A 21,720-nucleotide genomic window follows, 5' to 3' on the forward strand; every position below is an offset into this window, starting at 1 on the left:
ACCGATGCGAACGGCAATGTCTGAATTAAACCATGCTGAAGTATTAATGGCATTAATTGAGGACGTAGGATTCAGCAATGGGGGTAAACCTTTCCTTCGCCAGAGTTCTACTTATCACCTCCTCCTTCCTCTGGTAGCAACCGGCCCCTCACTTGTCTGCTTCTCAAGCCAGCCGCTGCTGGAAGATCTTTTCTACCCTCGTGGAAACCTGTCCCTGTTCTTGTGTAAAGTCATTTTTTGGTTTCTTGCTGACATTTTCCTGTTCTACTGGCCACCCTTCATGGGGTTTTATGGAGCTTTAGGGAAACGCAGACACTTGGATTTTTATTGTGCTACGTTTGTCTAGTTTCCATTTACCCACTTTTATTTTAAGGTCTCTTTACTTTTTTACTTTTGCATTCATTTGAGAAATGTCCTTTCTGCTGGCTCAATGATAACTTTTCAAGGTCATGTTTACTATCAACAGGAAAGATAAAAGAGAATAAAAGGCCATAGACTGGTAGGAGAATGTTTTTTGTTCATGCGTGTACCTAACACATTTGTTGAGTGGACTGACCTCACAAGTTAAGGGTTTTTTAGATGTAAATTTTATTCAAATGTTAGCACACTCAGTTGTGATACAGCGCGAATAACCAGAATATGTATTTTTATTGGAGTTTGCTTTTAAACCAGCTATTTATTCAGAGAGACTGAAAATCGATACAGGAAATAGGGTTACGTTTTTGATTCTAAAATCATCTGGCCAACTCATTGAATTAGCTAACTGAACTGTCTTTGGGGGGAAAAATGACATGGGAAAAAAACCCCACGTTGTTGATGAGTTTATTGTAACACTTAACTATCTTTGAGGTTTCCCGTGGTAGTGGCAGCTAAGAGGAGGAGGAAAAGCTAAAATAAGAGCGATGAAAGGTCTCTGTCAGTGGATGGTTGGAAATTACTTCCGGCGCATCTCCCTGTCTCTGGTTTTCCTCCCTCCAGCTCATTTTCTGCACTGCCCGCAGGTTTGTCTCCGAGATTACTTACCACATTGGGTCATTTCCCAGTCGGAATCTGTGCCACCCAAAGAACATTGCTGTTTCTTGTCTCTCACGTAATGTGGGAACTGCTGCTCCCCAAAGAAGCACACAACTCTTCTCTGCTCGTTAGCTTCCTCTTTGCGGAGAAGTTCTGTGGACTTTGATCTCAGCCCCGTGTAGGTTTGACTGTTGTACTCCACTAGTTTTGTAAATGTGTGGCCTCTCCGAAGCCTTATTTTTCTCATTTGTAAAGCAGGAGTAAGAACCTCTTTTCCTAGATCGTAAGAATTAAATACAGTTGCACGTGAAAAGCATTTCACCACTGCTGAACCCCTCAGTGCCCAGTAATTTAGTTCCTTTTCCCTGTTCGAAGGTAGAATAAAACATACACTGTAGGTTATTAAGAACTTCTAAATAACATCCTAAGCTCCCAATTCCTTGGGCTCTTTTATTTTCCAGTATTCTGAAAGTACAACATCAGGATTTTAAAATTATTATTAAGATTAACCTTATTCTGTGTCCTGAAGTGTGACTGTATGTAAAATCTCTAAATTTGCACTGATGTCAAATGTAGCTCGGGTGTTTGCCGACTCCAGTTTAAAAAAAAAACAAAACACAGAACCCTCTATTTCCTAATGTCCCTTTGGAACATTAGGGTATAAAGAAGGAATTACCTTTAATAAGCATTCGGTAAACTCAAGATATATTTAAGAATTTTTTCTTTATGGAAAAATCCTGCATGTCTTAAAGTGTAGAAACTGTATTTGAGTTGAAAATACCAGATCCTCTGATTGGGAGGTTGTCTGCATCTTTAAATAACCAAGAGGAGTATTACTCATTTTTTATCTTAAAATTTACTTTCCATCTTGAGTAATAATACATTTATATAGTTCGATATTCTAAAGATACAAAAGGGAGCAAAAGAAGTCCCTTACTGCCTCCCTTCATGTTGTGTCCTCCCAAAAAAGCAGGCATCCTGTTTGTCATCTGTATTCTTTGCAGCATATTTGCTTTTAAAACCTCCAGCTTTAAATCTCTCCACTAAAAGGCTGCTTGCTTTACTTCACCTGCGCTGTTAAGAACTTTGTCCCACTGTATCACCTGTGTTTCTTCGCCCTCGTTCTTCCATTGCGGGTTGTGGCACCAGCAGTTTGGAGGGGCTGTGAGGTAGTTGACCTCTTGGTAGTTCTTTCAAGACATTTCAGAGACTTAAAAATCTCCAGCTTCCTCTAATGTGGTTCTGTCATCCGATGGACCTATGTACTTCTTTGGTCCACCTGCACTTCTGTTGGTTCAAACATACTAATAACCCGGGTTTTTATTGTTAGACTAGAAGATGACAAGTTTGGGGGTTTTGTCTTCTTAATAACATGCATAACCTTTTACCCTTTGAGAGAACAAATAAAAAAAATGTGTGCTTCTGTTCGAAAGGACAGTGGGTGGACGGTCCTTCGGCATAACTGTTTCATCCTCCCCATCCACGCCTCCTGACTCCAGAGGATCATGTTAATTCCTGATGAGAAAAGTTCGAGACTCTGTACCTTCTGGATCCTTGAAGAGAGGATTATGTTTAGTATAGATTGATTTGTATAGCTCCTGAAAAACTGCAAATGATTATATTTGACAGTTTGGTGATGAGACTATTTACTAGCTGCGTAATTTAGAGTGAATCATTCTATAAATTGGCATTTAGAGAAATAGCCGCTCTTTTTTTTTTTTTTTTTTAAACACATTCCAGAACTTAGGCTTTGAAGTTTCAAAGACTCCACTGGGGTTTCACTGTCTGAGTTTTAGTGAGCAAATCTCAGCTCATCCTACTCCAGGGGCTCCTTTTTAGCGTACCATTTCTGGTGTGAGAACTGTCCTTAGATCTTTGATTCCCTTAGTAGAATTGATCATTTTGTTCATTTTGCTGCTTGAGATATTTCTATGCGCAATTTCCACACACGCCACAGTGGTATAGGTTTTACTGTCATCAGTCCAGTTTAGTGCCGGGCTGTTTGGCCGCCATGGCGCATTAGATGGTCTTCTGATCGCCGTCAGTGTTGGCTCGCATCCCTTTCCTTAGTCATGTTGTGACTGGTAATGCAGAACCTGTTACCATGTGTAAGTACACTCCAGCTTCCTTTTCTGTAAAACTAGTACTTGCCCCTGTCCCTCCTCTGCCACTCTTACAGTCTCATGAGATTTTGTGCCGTTTCCTTTGGCAGTTTGGCATTTTATTACCCAAAGGGAACTGCAACATCTGCATTCTTTTTTTTTTTTTTTAAATGTTTTATTTATTTGACAGAAATCACGACTAGGCAGCGAGGCAGGCAGAGAGAGAGGAGGAAGCAGGCTCCCCGCTGAGCAGAGAGCCCGATGTGGGGCTCGATCCCAGGACCCTGGGATCATGACCTGAGCCGAAGGCAGAGGCTTTAACCCACTGAGCCACCCAGGCGCCCCCAACATCTGCATTCTTAATGACTTTATTCTTTAATATCTCCTCACCATTGGAGTGGGTGGTCATCCTTTACCGTACTAACTTTGTTATAAATTTAGTACCTTCGAGGGACACAGATTAGTCAGCTAACTTGTGCGTTATTACACAAACCATATCTTTTTTCTAACACATATTTTGTCCAAGCATTTACCTTTTACTGCTTCTACCAGTTTGCCATAGAAATGGTTCACTCATCTATATAATTCTGAAATGTCTCCAGAATTCCTTATATGCGGATTTGTACACTAAACACATGTTGAGCGCTTGCTGCGAGGCAGAAACTATGTTAGCTGCCGAGTTCACAGAAATGAATAGAAGAGTTACCTAAGTTTGGGTCAGTGCAGGAATATGTGGTACTAGGTATACTAATAATCTTTCCTCTGTGCCCAAAACAGATATGACTAATTGATCATGACAGGTTCTGTACTACACCCCCTGCCCCACCTTGATGTGGGCCTGGTTTCTGGGCAGAACTCAAGGGGCTATTCAGTCTTGATGGGAACCATTTGAGTCTTTTAAAATACTCAGGCACAGTGATTTCACTGAATAAGCATTTTTGGCAGTCAGTTCTATTCTTGAATTCTTTTAAAGAATGTATTTTCCAATAAGCTCTGAGGAGCTAAAATATCTAGACTTAGATAATAGCTTCATGTGCTAGGACTGAGCAGATCCTACAAAGAAACTAAACTCTGATTTTTTAAAAAATCAGTAAGATTGACTTGTTCCCTCTGCCTTTATTTGAAGAATGTATTTGTTATTGTTATTTTCAATTCAAATTGTATTTTAATAATGAGTTTTTACCTAGGTCAAGGACAGCTTTTTAGGTGTTTATAGACAAACTGAAAGAAGAAAATTTTCATAGCTGTAACTAATTCTAATGGTTCAATTTAGAAATTAATTTAACTACTTATCATGATTTTTAAGAAATAGAATTGTTATTTTTAGATGTGAATTTGGACATTGGATCTGGACATGACACATGTGGAGAAACCTCTTCAGAGAGTTACAGTTCCCCTTCTAGCCCACGACATGACGGAAGAGAAAGCTTTGAAAGTGAAGAAGAAAAAGACAGAGGTTTGCTCTCTGGAAGGGAAATGGGGGTGGCAGAGGAAAATATGTGTTGTCTCTTAAAATCAGTCAGACATACATAATTTTATGTTTCTATAAATGTCATTATTGATTTTAAATTTAACTGGTATAAAGAGTGTCTTATAGACCACTGATTTGGCAGTTCCTAGCAATGTTGATTTTTTTTTAAAGCTTTATTTCCCTGCATATGAAATTAAGTAGAAAGAAAACAGTCATAATAAAATAAAGAGTTCAGTGTAGAAAAATTAAGAATGTGTGTGTTGCTGGAAGTACTTATTTATGATATACATGTCTTCTTAATGGATTGATCCTTTTATCATTATAAAATATCTTTGTCTCTAGTAACAATTTTTGTCTTAAAGTCTATTTTATCTGAGAATAATACAGCTCTCTAGCTCTCTTAGGTATTATTTATAGCGTACTTCTTTATCTGTCCTTTATTTTAAGCCTATTTGTGTCTTTGAATCGGAAGTGTATCTCTTATAGACAGCATGTAGTTTGGATTATGGCTTTTTAGCCATTTGCCCATCTCTGCCATTTGAGTGGAATGTTTAATCCATTTAATTTTACTGTAATTGCTGATAACATAGGATTCACATCTGCCATTTTGCTATTTATTTTCTGTATGTATTATGTTCTCAATTCTTCCTTAAAGAGAAACATAGAGTCAGCCAAAAGTAAGAATGTAGGGCTTTCTCAGGTCTTTCCTGGGCTTACATACAGCTCAAGATATGAGCATGGCCTTTTAAGATTTTTAGGAATATGTGGAAGCTTTTCAAAACTCCTTGTGGACATCTCATTCTTCGTTTTTTTTTCTTTTAAAGTTTTTTGGTCAAGCTCTTGTTAACCCCAAGTGGTAATGCTGCCTAAGGCAGCCAAGTTGTTAAACATTTGCTGCTGGTTGATTGTGACAAATGCCGCATGGGTAAGCACCTGTTAACAGAGTGAGCTCTAATTGCTAGGCCAATAGTGACAGCTCTTTGGGGATGGGGCTTTTAGATAGCTCCAAATGCATGCTTTTTCTAGTGGCTGCTAGGCTGCTAGTTTATATGGCTTCTGTAGCTGCAAAACTTTTCCTTTATAAAGCTACTTCTGAGCTGGAGAAAATATACAGGAATTAGGGCAAGGTAAAATGCCATAGTGCTTGCTCTTAAGAGAGTCAATAGCTTTTCTGGAATAAACACTCCTCAGGTTGCTTCAAGCCTTGAGTTCATTTCTAGAGTCTGAAAAGGTTGATTTTGACAGTTTTTGCCAGGATTCTTGTTCCTTTTATGCAGAAGTGGAGTGTCAGAGATCCTTACCCTACCATTCTGGAAATGAGATCTCAAAAATTATATATTGAATAAGTATATCATTCTTTACACATGATAAGCACATCTGATTGGTAACATCTTGGTTATAAATATCTGATTAGGAACATTTTGGTTATTTGATGGTTATAAGATGTACCCATGCTAGTGGGAAGTATTAACTGATTTCTCTTGGGCCACAAAGAGTATTTGTGTAAATACTCCCACCACAGTATTTCAGCCGCGTGTGGCTTCTTGCCGGGCAGTGTATAGCTTTCCCAGACCTTGGCTCCTGTGTTAGAGTATCAGGTCACGTCTTAGGGAGCTAGAGCAGGAGTTCTGCTGCATCACGTGCACTCACAGCTCGTCTCGACCGTGCAGTTGTTCTGAAGCTCTACCAAGGCAGCATGTAGTGACTCGACCACGAGTTCTCATCGGGGGCAGCACTGCTTCGGATCTGCACTTGCTAACGGAAAAGGAAAAAAAAAAATGGAAATAACTGCCCAGAGCTCTTACGAAGGTTAAATGAGAGCATTTTTATGCCTTATCCAGAATAGATAGGCGTTCGGTGTGTTTCTTTTCACATGCTCTGCTTGATTCTGTGGGATTTGCCAATACTCTGGGGGCTCTTGAGCTAACAGCGCACATTTGGCCCCTTGGTCAGAATTGGGAAGAGCACATCTGTGCACCCGGGTTACCTTGCAGCCTCCTTTTCCTGCCATCCGATAGGGCGAGTTGGCAGCCTGGATGGAGGAATTTGCCGTTTTCAGATAGGCTCGGCTTTCAAGTGACTCAGTTGAGCCTTCCCTAAATGAAGAATCATTTGGAATGTCTAAAACCAGCAGGGGGAAAAATATCCACTGTGGGAAAAAGCTTTAATCATTTTTAGAGTTTTGAGTGCATGAAAAGGTTGCTTTAAAAAGCATGTGACTTTGTTGTTCTGTTGCTCATAATAGGGTTTTGTTTTGAGACTTCCTACTTTTGAAAGCCAGTGCAGAAAAGGGAGAGATCCTCTCATTAGCTAGAGGAGTCCTTACAATACTCAGAAAACCACTTGGGATTATTTAAACTCATGGGGCCGTTTGCCATGACTTGAGATTTAAAGAAAGCCCAGTTCATACAGAAATGTAGTTAACCACCTGGAAAATGATCTGTCTTCTTTGGACTTAAATGTTTGTCTTTGTGTATTCCTATGATGTTACAGAACAGATAAAATGCCTTGAATAAGTTACTAATTTTTGGATACATTTTGTTTTGAAGTGTTGAGGAAGAAACACCTCAGTTACTCAGGGAAGTTTAAAAGCTAGAATCACTTACTCATATATTGAAACTCTTCTTCCTAAATTGTAATAATCAATTCAGTAACACTGTTGACATCCTGTGTCATTAAGCAGGTTCTGTTTAACGTTTCTTGAGAAAGACTACTAGTGTGATTTGTTTTTAGTATTGTTCCAGAAGTTTTTAACATCTTTGCTGCGTATGGCTAGATGTTACCTTAATACGTGTAAACATTTTTAAGTACATGATGCAGTTCTGCTTGTATTTATGAGCAAAAACAATGTTAAAATAGGCACTACATTTAATTGCATGGTTTCTCTACGAATTATTGCAGTATCTGGGTTTATAATACCTACCTATTGTGGTCTAGACCTTATCTTTTGCCCTCTTTATACCAGAAGTCAAAACACCCAAGGGAAGTCTAGATTGAAGTTGTTTCTACATACAGCCCCTAAGAGCGACTGCAGCAGTAACACCATGCAAAGTGAAATTTTGGATTTGCCACTTTGCTGTTTTGCCATGGGAGAAATGGCGGCGCTCTCGTGTTTGCCTCGCTGCTTGGGCTCCAGCACCATTTGGTCTATGACTATACTGGGAGCTTTAAATGTTCTTTTTCCCACTGAAATATGTCAAAGTACCAATATTTACCAGATATTTATTCCATTCTCTTCCGTTCCCTACTGCTAGATGCTTGGGTGAAGGATAGCCTTGTAATTGAGCTCCTTTAAATGGCATCATGTGTGTGAGACCCATGTGAAGACCTTGGGTTTGGCAGTGCAGAATACAGATCAAGTGCATTGCTTAAAATTGATGAAAGTTAAAAAGACCCAATCCTTTTCTCAGTAATAAGATGATATTAAATAAAGCTCTCTGTTTATGTTGTGCCTCATTCAGTCTCCACTTAACCTTTTGTTACTTATCTCTCCATGGTTTGGTTTTGTTGGCTTTTTTTTTTTTGTAAAGACTTAATTTTTTATTTTTTTATTTTTTTTAAATTTTTTTTTTAAATTTTATTTATTTATTTGACAGAGAGAGATCACAAGTAGATAGAGAGGCAGGCAGAGACAGAGAGAGAGAGGGAAGCAGGCTCCCTGCCGAGCAGAGAGCCCGATGCGGGACCCGATCCCAGGACCCTGAGATCACGACCTGAGCCGAAGGCAGCGGCTTAACCCACTGAGCCACCCAGGCGCCCCAAGACTTAATTTTTTAGAGCAGTTTTGGTTTATAATAAAATGAAGAGGGAGGTACTACCGAGCTTTCCCCTGTACTGCTGCCCCGTAGACAGCCTGCCCTGTTAATCACTAGCACTCACTGGAGTGGTGCGCTTTTTACCAAGCATGAACATCCGTTGACACGTTATTATCACCCAGCGCCCACAGTGACCTGAGGGTTCATTCTTGGTTGTTACACCTTCAGTGGCAGTGGACAAATGTATAATGTCTTGTATTTACCATTATAATGTCATACAGGTCATTATCACCACCCTGAAAGTCCCCTGTGCTCTGCCTCTTTGTCTCTGCCCTCAACTCTCCACCCCTGGCGTCCACCGGTCTTTTTATTGTCACCATAGTTTTGCCTTTAACAGAATCTCTATATTTTTTAAATGAAGTCCATAGGAAGTAAAAAATTAAATGAAGGTCAGCTTGGTGGTCAGGAATCCGAGGAACATATCTCCTCCAGTTCTAAACTTCAGAGTTCATTTTAGATACAATTAAAATTTGGGGCACCTGGTGGCTCAGTCGGTTAAGCGTCCGACTCTTGATCTCAGCTCAGGTCTTGATCTCAGGGTCATGAGTTCAGGCCCTGCGTTGGGCTCCACTCTGGGCATAGAAGCTACTTTAAAAAAAAATAAAATGTAAAATTAAAGTTTAAAAAAAGATAAAATTTATTTCTAGCAAGGGATGGGAGTGATGCATGCTTTAACATCTATTTATATGTTTCCCTTAGACACAGACAGCAATTCTGAGGATTCTGGGAATCCGTCAACAACCAGGTTTACAGGCTATGGTTCTGTCAACCAGACCGTCACTGTCCAGCCACCTGTTCAGATTGCTTCATTAGGAAGCGACAACGGAGGCCTTTTAGAAGATCCCCTAACCGCACCCAAGTATCAGCATATTTCTTTTATGCCAACTTTACACTGTGTCATGCACAATGGTGCCCAGAAGTCTGACGTTGTTGTTCCTCCACCCAAATCTGCCGATGGCAAGACAATAGGGATGCTCGTTCCCAGTCCTGTTGCTATTTCCGCAATAAGGGAATCCACAAATTCTACCCCTGTTGGAATCCTGGGGCCAGCAGCTTCTACTGGAGAATCCGAAAAACACCTTGAATTACTGGCTTCCCCTTTACCTCTTCCGTCAGCCTTCCTCCCCCACAGCAGCGCCCCCGCTTTACACCTCACAATCCAGAGGCTAAAGTTGCCGCCCCCACAGGGCTCTTCAGAGAGTTGCCCAGTTAACATCCCACAGCAGCCCCCCGCGAGTCTGAGCATTGGATCACCAAACACTGCCTTTCTTCCTGTCCACAGCCCAGGTAGTTTTCCGGGATCTCCTGTTGCTACCACGGACCCCATCACAAAACCTGCATCCCAGGTGGTAGGACTCAATCAAATGGTGCCTCAAATCGAGGGAAACACGGGGACCGTCCCTCAGCCTACCAATGTGAAGGTAGTTCTTCCAGCAGCCGGCCTGTCAGCCGCCCAGCCACCAGCTTCCTACACCTTGCCCGGCTCGCCCCTCGCCGCCAGCGTGCTGCCCAGCCAGAGCTCCGGCGTGCTCAGCCCGGCGGCCACGTCGGCCCCGTCGGCGGGGGCGGGCCTCAGCCAGGCCCCGCCCGCCGGGCCGCCCGCCGTCCCCACCCACACCCCAGGCCCCGCCCCCAGCCCGAGCCCCGCTTTGACACACAGCACTGCGCAGAGTGACAGCACGTCCTACATCAGTGCGGTGGGAAACACGAACGCTAACGGGACGGTGCTGCCGCCGCAGCCGGTGGGCTCGGGCCCTTGCGGCTCGTGTGGGCGCAGGTGCAGCTGTGGGACCAACGGGAGCCTGCAGCTGAATAGTTACTACTATCCCAACCCGATGCCCGGACCGATGTACCGAGTCCCGTCGTTCTTCACTCTGCCATCCCTCTGCAATGGCAGCTACCTCAACCAAGCACATCAGAGCAACGGAAACCAACTTCCTTTCTTTCTGCCTCAGACTCCATATGCAAACGGGCTGGTGCATGACCCGGTCATGGGGAGCCAAGCCAACTACGGCCTGCAGCAGATGGCGGGGTTTGGGAGGTTCTATCCTGTCTACCCAGCACCTAACGTAGTCGCCAACACGAGCGCTTCGGGGCCCAAGAAGAATGGGAACGTGTCATGTTACAACTGTGGCGTGAGCGGACACTACGCACAGGAGTGCAAGCAGTCATCCATGGAGGCCAGTCAACAAGGTAATCATGAGAGCTCCCAGAGGACTTGTTTTTGAGTGTGCCCGTTTCTCCCTGCCTTACTGAGCACGGTGGCCCCGGTGTGGCAGAAAGAGCTGGTGTGTGTTCCCTTACGGGTATTGTGCTTTCGGTAACAAATCCCGAAATGCAAATGGGAAGACCTAGTGTAGACCCAGGGCACGCAGCGCAAGGAAGGTGAGAGCAATTCAGTTTCCAAGGAAAGCATAAAACCACTGAGGCACTTTGGAAGGAGTACTGTGGGAATTTGCATTATATATGTCAAATCACTTGCTTGCAGCACTTTTTTTTAAGCTATAATCCTGTTGCATAGAGTAAGCAGACTTTTCAGATACTGAAGATGTAGGAAGTCACGTGGCCCTCTGACACGTGTGATTTCTAGTTTTTCTTGAGTGGATCGGTGCCTAGTCAGCTGGCCTCACGCACATTCCCTCATGCTGCCCCTTTCCCTCCCAGGAGATGCTTCCAAAAAAAAAAAAAAATAAATGCTGTTGCATTTTAAGGGACAAAATATTTAAGCACTGGTCTGGGAATAAGGGAATTATTTGAACTCTGTTTAATGTTACTACCACCAGAAACAAGAAAACGTTCTTAGATGAGTCTGTGTAAGACCGCACATTCAGCGGAGACGCCAGACCGTTCTCTTTCACCTGGATTTGGCTTTTGTCATTTTGCCAAATCACCCCCCCCCCCCAAAAAAAAGGCTTGAATTGCGTGTGTATACTTGGCATTTTTACAGGAAGGTCGAGTTTGATAGCTTTAGGTTGAACTTAAAGCACAAACGTCATACTACTTTTTGAAGGTAGTTTATTTCCCCGTTTTGGAATCATAGTAGTGCGGTGGACGCTGCCTTCTGCCGAGCATGCCGTTTGCTGTCTTGTGGTTTGTGATGCCTTGCCTTGTAAGCAGTGACTTAGCAGTTCTGTTTTCCCGTTTTAGGCACTTACAGACTGAGATACGCACCTCCCCTCCCCCCTTCTAATGATACGTTGGATTCTGCAGACTGAAACAAGTAAAGCTTGACTGCTTAATACCCTGACGTGTTGGGGAGTCATGGTGGGGTGTGGAGGGGAGGAAAGGAAAGGTATTTTGTTTGTGTTTCTTTGTCTATACATTTCCTAGATTTCTATGCAGTTGGGATTTTTCATTTCTCTTGTACCGATGTCCAAAACAAAAAAGAATGCATTGCTTTTGAGCCTCTGGTCTCCTGGTTCAACAACAGGCTTATCTGTATGATACATGTAATTTAAACCTCCAGACAAACTATCAAAAGGAAAATGTTTGCTGTGCTTTTTTTTTTACACTGAATACTTGCTGTGTGCAATGTTTACTGAATCTTTAAAACTGTGTATTTGACCTTTTTTTATGACACTGGTGATAGTCATATGGTTTAGAAAAAGAGAAACTTTGCTTCTTCCGCACTCTTCTCACTTTCACCCTAAAGGACACACATCACCCCGCCGCCCTCCTTCCAGCGAACCCGTGGCCGGGGCAGTTGGTCACGCATCAGTCTCCACTTCCATGACCTGCCCTTTGAGGGTGGAATGTTTGACCTTCCTGTGAAAGGACACATCAAGTCCCTGAACTGTGTGTATATATGTACCAAACAGCATCCCGTAAACACATATATGCAGAGCTTGTGGTCCAAATCAAAATTAAAGTAAGTGGAAGAGAGCGGAAGAAGTAAAACCATATGAAACAAAAAAAATACGAAGTCTGAAGAGGACAAAGAGCTTTTTCTTAAAAAAAAAATAAATAAATAAATAAAAAAATAAAAACAAAACAAAAAACCCAAAAAACTTTTTACTTCATCATACTTTTTTAGCCTGTTGCTTCAGAGAGACATAATAAAGTAAACAAACTAGTGTGAGTGTTGTTCCGTGTGTCTGTGTGTAATGAAAGTCGACAGCCGATCTTACTTGTAGTCTACCACTGTGTCGTGCTAAAGAGACACTACCTGAGTAAAGAGTTCTTCTCTTCTCACACCAACTGTAGCAGTGTTACGTTGTGTTTAAAAATGTGTATGGTTGATGGCAATCTGAGCAGAAGCTCTGCTTTCTGCAAAAGTCAGGTTTGTTCCCTAACCCGTCTCTCGTAGCAAAGTCACTTTGATAAGTTTACCCTATGCTGGATTCTAATGTGAAAGCCTGAATTCCGAGTGTGTTAAGATGGGATTAATCATGTCAGTGTCATGCACTAAGTTTAATGCTGCTGTTTAAAAAAAAGTTTTTTTAAAGCCAATCTATGTACTAAATTGCTTCCAGGTAATTTTTGATTTCCTAAAGTGCACTGAGATTATCTGGAAGATTGGGTGTATTTTTGGAACTGCTGCGTTCAACAGCAATGAGCAACTACCACTGTATAGTCCGAGATAGGGGTCGGGGCTGGTTTTGTTTTCCCATTCCTCAGTATGGAGCAGAAGGGATAGGTTTTTGTTGTGTGGAGTAACGTCGGTGTACAGCAGAGGGACTTAAATATTTGGTCTTGGTGCAGAAGCCTAACAGATTGCTAGATAAAAGGAAAAACTTGAAGACAAAAGAAGCTTCATTTAATGCTTCATAGGTAGCATTTATATTTATAGCAGCAATGTACATTTCGAAACTAACTTTCAGGGTGGGAGTTAAAGGGGAAAGGGGCGGGGATGCGGGGGTAGATGAAAGCTTTAATTTAAAAAAAAAAGTTCAAGTAAAGGAAATTATTTTGATTAAATATATTTTATTTGATCTGGGTATTTTTGGACCACATTATTAAATTAATTGTTAAGCTGCAGTTGAGTTGTTCCGGTGAGAGTTTTGATAAGCCACGTACGGACCGCATTGTGAATCCCTTGCCAGTTGTACTTTATGGAGCTTATTTTATGATTTCAAATACTGTACTGTACATAGGAGGTATGTTACCTTCTCCTTATTTGTATGTTTACCATATACTTTGATATTTGAAATGTTATGTACTGGAAAGGCCACTTATATTTCTAGAACAGATTGGATTTTATGCAACCCTTTTTCCTTGAATTAACAGCAATAAAAAAAAATGAAAAACAGCTTAAGAATTGTGGTTTATTGCAAACTGTGTTACAGTGAAAGGAGGAGGACATCACACGTGGTGATTTGTTGTTTCGTTTTAAAGAATCACCCCATTTCCCCCTGCAATGTGGGGCGGTGAATCCCCCAGTTTTTTGTTTGTTTGTTTTTTACCATTGGGATGTTCTTGAGTTTCTTCCCTGCCCCCGCCCCCAGTCTGACTCTGCGGGTCGCCTGTGTGGCACTGAAGGAGAGAGCCTGTGTTTCTGGCCCCCGAGCCTGCGCTGTGTGCCCAGGGCTGTTTCCGATGGAGGCTCCCCGCCCCGCAGGTGCGGGGGACCCGATTTACTCTCTCGGATTTGACAATTGTGTTTTCCAGGCATCTCTCGGGACAGTATGGAGTAGCTTGTGTCCCCCCGGTTCTGTCTTCTCCGACCCAGTCTCTAGGCCGTTTCTGCACACCGAGTAGTTCACGGGGAGACTCTGGCCTCGTGGGTGTGCACAGCTCGGTCCGCCTAGCGGCGGTGACGGGGCTGGCCCAGGCCCCTCCGGCCGTCCCCCAGCGTTTGCAGCCGTTGGCGCGCAGGGGCTCGGGCGCACAAGGCAGAACCGATGGCCCGATTGTCCGGAGCCACCTTCTGAGTGTTCCCTCCGGGCCCATTCGGACAGCGGGTTTGAGCAGCCCCGGGAGCCGGCTCCCCCCTCAGCCAGCAGGTGCACCTGCGTCGGGCCCTCGTGAGGAACCGCCTCGCCTGCCAGTTAGTGCGCAGGCCACCCAGGTGGCCACCTGTGTCCCCTGCCTGTCCCTTGTCCCTTCTCCTTCCTCCGCTGCCCCAGGAGCCCACTGTCCGAAACTCTCTTGTTGCCCGTTGCCGTCTTCCCCCCTCACCCCTTCTGCCCTCGGCTCCCCCCACCACACTGGCTCGCTCTTTCCTGAGCTTCGCAGAAAAGGCAGATCGAGGGTCACTTCTGTGACTGCGCATCAGGTGTGGTGGGACTCCTGTCCGGCGGTTTATTCGTCTCCACTGCCTTTACAGTGTTCCCCTGCAGAGTACACACACACGCAGTTTAGCCGTTCTGTCCACACTCGGCAGTTTTCGATTTTTGCTCCCCTGGGCGCGTTTTGGCAGCAGTCTCCCGGCTGGTGTGTGTGGCAGTTCTTTAGGCTTCAAATCCAGGAGTGCAAGCGCGAAGCTGTAAGACCTACCCAAAGCCTCAGTTTCCCAGGATTTGCCAGATCATTTAACAAGTGCTTTGCGTGCTCGCGGACCGCATCCCACCCACAGTCCGTAGCCCGACGCCCGGGCGGACGCCGTGGCACAGCGGAAGGCTCGACGCCAGGGAGGCCCGCAAACCGGGGCTCTGTGCAGGGAGTGTGCAGAGGGCCGGGCCTTGGAGGGTCCCCGTGTGGAGGGGGCACGGGACTGTAAGGGACAGTGTTTGGTGGCTGGGGTGGCAGGAGGAGGAGACGAAGGCAGGTGTGGGAGAGGGAACGTTTTTAGGAGGTGTGAGGTTTGTGGTTCAAGAGGTACACCAGGCTCAGGCTGGAGGTTTTGAGGCTGATGGAATGCAACATTGGAGGTTTCCAGGTTTTCAGTAGAGGAGAAACATGTTGACAGTGGTATTTACAGGAACTTGGCTGCTGGAGGCAGGAAGGTCTGGCTGCTCGGAGACTGGTTAGGGTGCGGGGGAGGCAGGGGGAGAAGCGGGATCGGAGGAGGCAAGTGGAAGGGACCTTGGGCCTCTGAGTTTCATTTTCCCCAGATAGAAAACGAGACTGTATTTTAATACATGCGAAAGGTCCAACATTAGGAAATAGCACGAAGAAGGCACTTGGATGTCTGTTGAATTTGCTCTTGAGGAACAGGAGGATGGCGGTTGTTGGCGAGGAGACCTGAAGACGGGAAAGAGAGCTGAGCCCGGGAGGAGGGCAGCAGGTCTGGTCCTTTGGGTGGTGAAGGGCCTGGCAACACAGTCCGTCCTTAGGTCGAGATTAGCTACTTCAGCTCTGTCCGCTGACAAAACCCAAAATATGCCTTGTCCTCAAAAATCAGCTCTTGCTGGAGAGCTTACCAAATGACGGCAGCCCTGGGCTGAGCCGCCCAGTCCCGATTTTTGGACATTGGAGTAGAAGAAGTACATTACAAGGCAAATCCACATTTACATTTCTGTGTAAGTGCTAAGAATCAAATCTTTCTGAGAAGGTTCCATAAAGATTAAAGCACGGTGTAAAATAATCTTTTTTTTTTTTTTTTTTGACAGGTAGCATCTAGTACTTAAGAGCGTCGTCCATTTGAGCTTGGAAGACACCTTTTTCAATCCTACATTCTGATTACAAAAGCACTCTAAGGTTAAGGCAGTGAAACCAAATGGAGGCAAGCTGGGACAGTAGCTCAACCCCATAACCCTTCGATCACTTCATCTCAAAAGAATAAAGAAAAATGCTGACTTTCCCCACCCCGGCGCCGCACGGGAGGGCCCATTTATTTTCAGGGAAATGAGGTGTGGGGGAATGAGGAAAACACGGTCACTGTATCTCTGGACCTTCCATGCATGGTGGGGGGCTGGGGGCTGGGGGAGGGGTGTTGAGGGACCAGCTATTACGAGAATGGACTCTAGTGTCCAAGGGCTGAGAGGCAGGGGTCCACTCGAGGTCCCCTTCACACTGACCGTGCACAGAGGGCATCACTGTCCTTTCCCAGAGAACGCCCGTTAGCACATTGGCCGGCTTGGTTTGGATGCCGAAGGCCAGTCCGACATCAGCATTTCATCACTGCTTACAATTCGCAGCTCGTGTGCCCGTAACATGCAAAAGTGACCTTCCTCGCCGTACCTTGAGAAATGAACCAAATTCTTAAATTCTTCTTGGGATAAATAAATACACTTGGGAGTGTGGGGACATGTTGCCTGAACTGTGTGCGTGTTTGCAGACTCCGTCCATCTTGGGAGCACAGAGGAGGCCTGTAGGCTTCCTCCTGTCTGCTCTGGAAGGTGGGGCACATCCCTATGGAGGCATCGGAGACCCTGCGCCCCACAGTCTACCCCGTGGGCAGTGACTGCAGTTCTCCGTCACCAGCGCTCTTATCCCCAGCTCCCGTTTTGCTCACTTGGAATTTGGGTGGGGTGGGGGCGTGCGGTGGGGGGCCGGGTGGTTCTTCATTTTTTTTTTTTTCTTTTTCTTCTTGCAGCTCCAACTCGATCCATGTAAAAGGAGGTCTCAGCCAGCCTCTCGCCAAAAGAAATTGCTAATTGGGAAGCAGCGCCACCTGGTGGGGAACGAGGACAATGCAAGCCAGCAGATGTTCTTTTCCACTGACCTAATTTAGACAAAACTGAACGTAAGACAAAAAACATTTGGGATTGTAAGCCTGTGCCCCAAACCTTAAAGAACGCAGGCAGCTGGCCATAAAAGTAATTTGAGCAATCTCCTCTTTCAGTCATCGCATTCAAAGTTTATTATAAACCTCTGAAACACACCGATGGTGCCTGATGGTTTCCTCTGAACTTTGTCCCTATGCTCCTTGGTCAGCACTGTGTGGGGGGTATGGGATCTTCCTCCTTCCCATCTCACAGATTTGGAACTCGAGGTTCAAATGGGCTGAGTGCCACAGACACACCGATGGTGAAGATCAGGCTTCAGATTCGTGATTTACCTCCTGTGACGTGGCCTGCCCTCACAGGTGCGTCTGCGCGGAGAGACCCATGGTCTTAACGGCCCTGGGGTCTCTGGGTTTCTGAGAGAGGACGGGGCCGGGATCCTGGTAGGTCCGAACATCTCTTTTCTGTGTCTCATTGAGGGACTTGAACATGTGGGATGAGGGAAACTTTACAAAGATTGGAAACTAGCTTCTAAGCATTTGCCTGTCTCAGATACATTCAGGGAGCAGCAACTCTCACCGGCATCCGGGGTTTTAAACATGCGCAAATATTCGGTTGGAGCTCTGAGTTTTTCATTGTCCTCGGGGGTCTCGATAAATTGAGCGGTATGTGAATATTCCATTCACTATAAGCTTACAGACCTTCAGAAATGGGCGAGATAAAGTAGCAGGGCAAGCAGAAGAGACGTAACCACTGGTTGTTGGACGCTCCAACATGTAGATGGTCCCAGGCACTCCCTCTACCAGGTGCCGTCATTCACAAACAATCCAAAGGCCAAGAGTGATGGCAGCAAGGTCACCTCCAGGCAGGAACAGTGATGGGTCACACCCACCCCGAAAGCCCGAAAGCCTTCCTAAATGCTAAGAAAGCCACCCGTTACCTAACAGTTACTCAGTGCTCATTCTTGCCAGCACATCAGGGTTGGGTCGCGTTTGTCACATGGTCACTCCGTTGTGTACTGGATGCCTGAATCGCATGAACGCGGGGGAGAGCTGACAGCCTTCATGATTCCGTTCCCGGCACCGAGCCACAGAACACCTGTTTCCTTATGTGTGTGTACACGCTTGTTTACAGGATGGAGGAAAGAGTTCACTCTGTACGACAGTTACAGGATCTCATTGGCAAACTATCGAGAGCACTCAATGTCTGACATGTAGTAGGTGCTCAAGAAATTCATCGTGGTAGCTGATACCTTGAGGCCAAGATACCCTTAGCTCATTTCAGCATCCAGCAACCCTCTGAAGTAGGTGTTTTGCCCCGTTTTAACAGTTGGGGAAATGGCCCAAAGGCTAACCACCCAAGGGCACAGAGCAATTCAGTGACGCACTGGAACGGAACCCACGGATCTTACCCACTGGTCGCCTCCGCTTCTTTGTGCCCCACGTCGCAGGACTTTCACAGGCATGTCTGTGTGATGGTACAGATCTTCCTGTGTTGGAGGCCAGCGGGACTCACGGGCGGGCTCGGCCTTAAACTCTGTCATCTTGAACAACTGGCCCTTCCGACCTTTCTTTTTCTTACCCGAAAGCTGAGTGCTTGCTTGGGAAAAGGTAGTAGAAATTGGACTAATCTCAAAATTCCGACTTGAAGCTTGCTTTTTCACTTTAACAGGTTTCTTGAAGGTTTAGAGTTCTTTGCCTTCACCCTTACTTTTGGTTTAACGGATTTGAAGTCCTTGTTGGGTGTGGTCAGGAACACAAATCCCAGCCACGGCCCTGAGCTGATGGAAGGGGAGAGTGTTTCCCAAGTCCTGGCGTGGCGGAGAGCCCTCAGAGCCGACCTCACGGGAGTTGACCACTAGATGGCGGCATAAACAGTTCTGGCTGCAAGGGATCTCGGGGGAGAGCCCTTTCTGTTCCTCCTCACACCCGTCCAGCCGTTGTTCCGTTCTTCTCTGCTTGTATTGATAAGTTTCCATTTGCGAGGCCATCAAAAAAAAAAAAAAAAAAGATCAAGCTCCTATATGAGTTTTGTGCCGAAGGACGCGGGGTTAGGCATGGCTCGCAGACTGATGACACCCAAGCCCCACAAATAAGAATGATTTTTACATCTTTAAATGGTTGAAAAAGAGTAACTTTTCAAGACACGTGACAATTATATGAAATTCAAATTTCAATGTCTACCAGTAAAGCTCATTGGAACACAGCCACTCATTTATGTATTATTCCGGCAGCTTTCGTCCTAGGACAGCTAAGTTGAAGTTAGGGCAGAGCTTGAAATAGCGACAGTCTGCGTCTTTATGGAAGAAGCTCGCTGACCCCCGACAGAGATCAGCCTCATCTAAATAAAGATGCATCTTCCAGTGTCTTTGAAGTTCCAATGTGTGAGTGTAGGAATTTGCCGTCTGTCTTCTTGGTGCTCTGTTTCCTTGGCACAAAAATAGCACCTGATGCTTGGGGAGGCCTGTGCACAGTTCAGCAACCGCTCAGCAAACATCCATCCCTTGGCTGGGACCTCAGAGTGTGGCAAGGGGTTGTCACTCGCGTTGACATGGTGACCAGCCATGGGATCACAGGGAGGGTGGAGAGGTGACCTCGGCCTGCCCGCAACTGCGGAAGGGTTTTCACGGGGCCTGGAAGCAGGAGGTCAGATGTTCCTTAGCGAAGGGGTGAGACGGGGTGAAGAAAACCTCGGCAAAGCTGAACCACTGCGGGGGAGCATGTTGGGCCAGAGCGAAGGCCGGTGGGGCTCACCAGAGCTGGGGCAGCCGCGTGAAAGCCGGTCAGCCCCGGGGAGGGAGGGAGGCAGGAGGAGAAGCAGGGGGGGACGGCAGTCACGAGTTCATTTGCTCCCCAGTGAGTTTGTGGCGCTTGAGTGACATGTGCCAGTCCAGTGTTTGTCGCCAAGTGTGGCCTTGGATCCCCTGCCGCATCACCCGATAAACAAACAGGTTCCCGGACTCACCCCGACCCAAACTCAGACCTACAGAACGCAAGTACCCAAGTTCGGGGTGGGGGGGGGGGGGTAGTGGGAGCAAAGCGGAGCCGTCGAAGCAGGTTGATGTGAGAACTCGAAGATGGAGATCGAGGGTTGCCCCGAGGAGCAAAAAAAAATACTGCCGCCCCCACCCGCTCCCGCACCGTGGGAAGAATCGGCCATCAGTGGCCCACGCCGACGGGGTCCGGAGTCGCGGCCGTGGCGGTGGCCGGGGACCGTGGCGGGCGCGGGCCCGGGAACGGAGAGGGAAAGGGACCGAGGGCCTCTCCCCATCGGTGACACAGGGGCGCGGGGCTTGCCTGGAGCTGCTGCTGGGAACTTAGGGAGCCGATGAGCCGGGGAAACCGCGTCCCCCGGTCGGCCGGGGGTGCGCAGTGTGGTCGCGGGCCCCTTCTGACGCCTCCGGGGCGCAGAGCGGATCTTCCGCGGAAGGCCGGGGTGTTGGCTCCGGCCGGCACCAGCCTGAGCCTGAGCCCGGGCGCCGTCGGCGGCCGGCAGGGGGCGTTGTCGCGACTGCGGACCCGGTCCTGGGCGGCCGCCGCCTCCCGCCCCAGGCTCCGTCCCCGGGGACCCCCCCACTTGCCCCAGAAGTCTCCACTCAACCTCACACCAGCCAGGGACAGAAGAGTCCCTGGGCCACCGCAGGAGCAGCGAGACCTCCAGGGAAGCCGCCTCTGATCCGCTCCGGCGGATTTATGGAGCCAGAGAAAGGTGAGTGGTCGAGCTTTGCCTTCACCTTGCTCAGCAGAGGATTTCTGGGGTAACGCTGAAACCGCTAGGGAAGCACTTAACGAGCATTTCAGAAGGATCTGTTTACTAACAAATACGTGATGTTATAGCTTTGTTTTAAAGCGGTTCCTGCACAGCTTTTTAAATTTGGTCGAATTGCTCTTTTTTTTTTTTTTAAGGCAGTATATGACATGATGGGCATGCACCTGTTTGAATCCTAACATGGCCCAGGGAGCTGGAGCCTCTCTCTGAGCGAGCTCACTTACCCGTAGGCACAGACGACAGGCCTGTCGTGGGACACTGCGCGGGTTAATACGTTCAAGGCCAACACCTGCCCTAGCATATAGGGAGCTCTAACACATCCTTCCATTTCCTTCAGGAATATTTTCTTATTCAAAACCCGCCTTCCTGTGTTAGCACCTTCCAAAATTGGGGATGCCTCTTTTCTGTGGACTTGATTGCGTTGCATTAGCTATTTCTATTTCATAGAATCGTAATCATCCTATGTGTGCATTTTATATCTTTCCTTTTTATAATGGACGAGCCAATATTGATACTTTAATTACTAAAGTTCATTGCATTAGAGTTCATGGCTGTATTGTACATCCTGTGGGTTTTGACAAAGGTGTGACATGCATCCACTTTTTAAAAAAAAAAATAATTTACTCATTTATTTGAGAGAGAAAGAGAAGGCCAGCAGGAGTCTGAGGCAGAGGGAGAGGGTGAAGCAGGCTCCCCACTGAGCAGGGAGCCTGATGCGGTTTTCTATCCCAGGACCCTGGGATCATGACCTGAGCCAACCGCAGATGCTTAACTGACTGAGCCACCCAGGCGCCCCCCACCATTGTAGCATCCTATAGAACAGTTCCTTAAAAATCCTCTGTGCTCTGCCTCTTCATCCTTCCCTCCCACCCTTAGTAACCACTGATCATTGTATTATCTCCGTGGTTGTGCCTTTTCCAGAATGTCATACAGTTGGAATCATATAGAATGTGGCCTTCTGACTTAGCAGAAGGTACTCAGTAATTATGGTGACTGAATGATTG

The 21,720-nt window shown here is 46.2% G+C and overlaps 1 protein-coding gene across 4 annotated transcripts in view; it reads left to right on the forward strand.

The window, feature by feature from the left end:
- ZCCHC2 (zinc finger CCHC-type containing 2) overlaps positions 1–21,720 on the forward strand; it is a 69,572-nt gene that overhangs the window by 44,886 nt on the left and 2,966 nt on the right. Inside the window, exons 12-16 of one of the 4 annotated variants that reach the window (XR_006821109.1) lie at positions 4,444–4,572; positions 9,102–10,595; positions 11,550–11,694; positions 15,893–16,132; positions 16,819–20,656. Coding sequence is in view for 1 of the 4 variants with exons in the window: in XM_046026053.1 (XP_045882009.1) it covers positions 4,444–4,572; positions 9,102–10,595; positions 11,550–11,617 (1,691 nt within the window). In the remaining 3 variants the exon portion in view is untranslated. Of the gene's footprint in view, positions 1–4,443; positions 4,573–9,101; positions 10,596–11,549; positions 12,399–15,892; positions 16,133–16,818; positions 20,657–21,720 lie in introns of those variants that run through there. The other 3 variants (XR_006821110.1, XR_006821111.1, XM_046026053.1) reach the window with 3 other exon arrangements.

Source organism: Meles meles, chromosome 12 (assembly GCF_922984935.1).
Source record: "Meles meles chromosome 12, mMelMel3.1 paternal haplotype, whole genome shotgun sequence".
Taxonomy (NCBI): Eukaryota; Metazoa; Chordata; class Mammalia; order Carnivora; family Mustelidae; genus Meles; species Meles meles.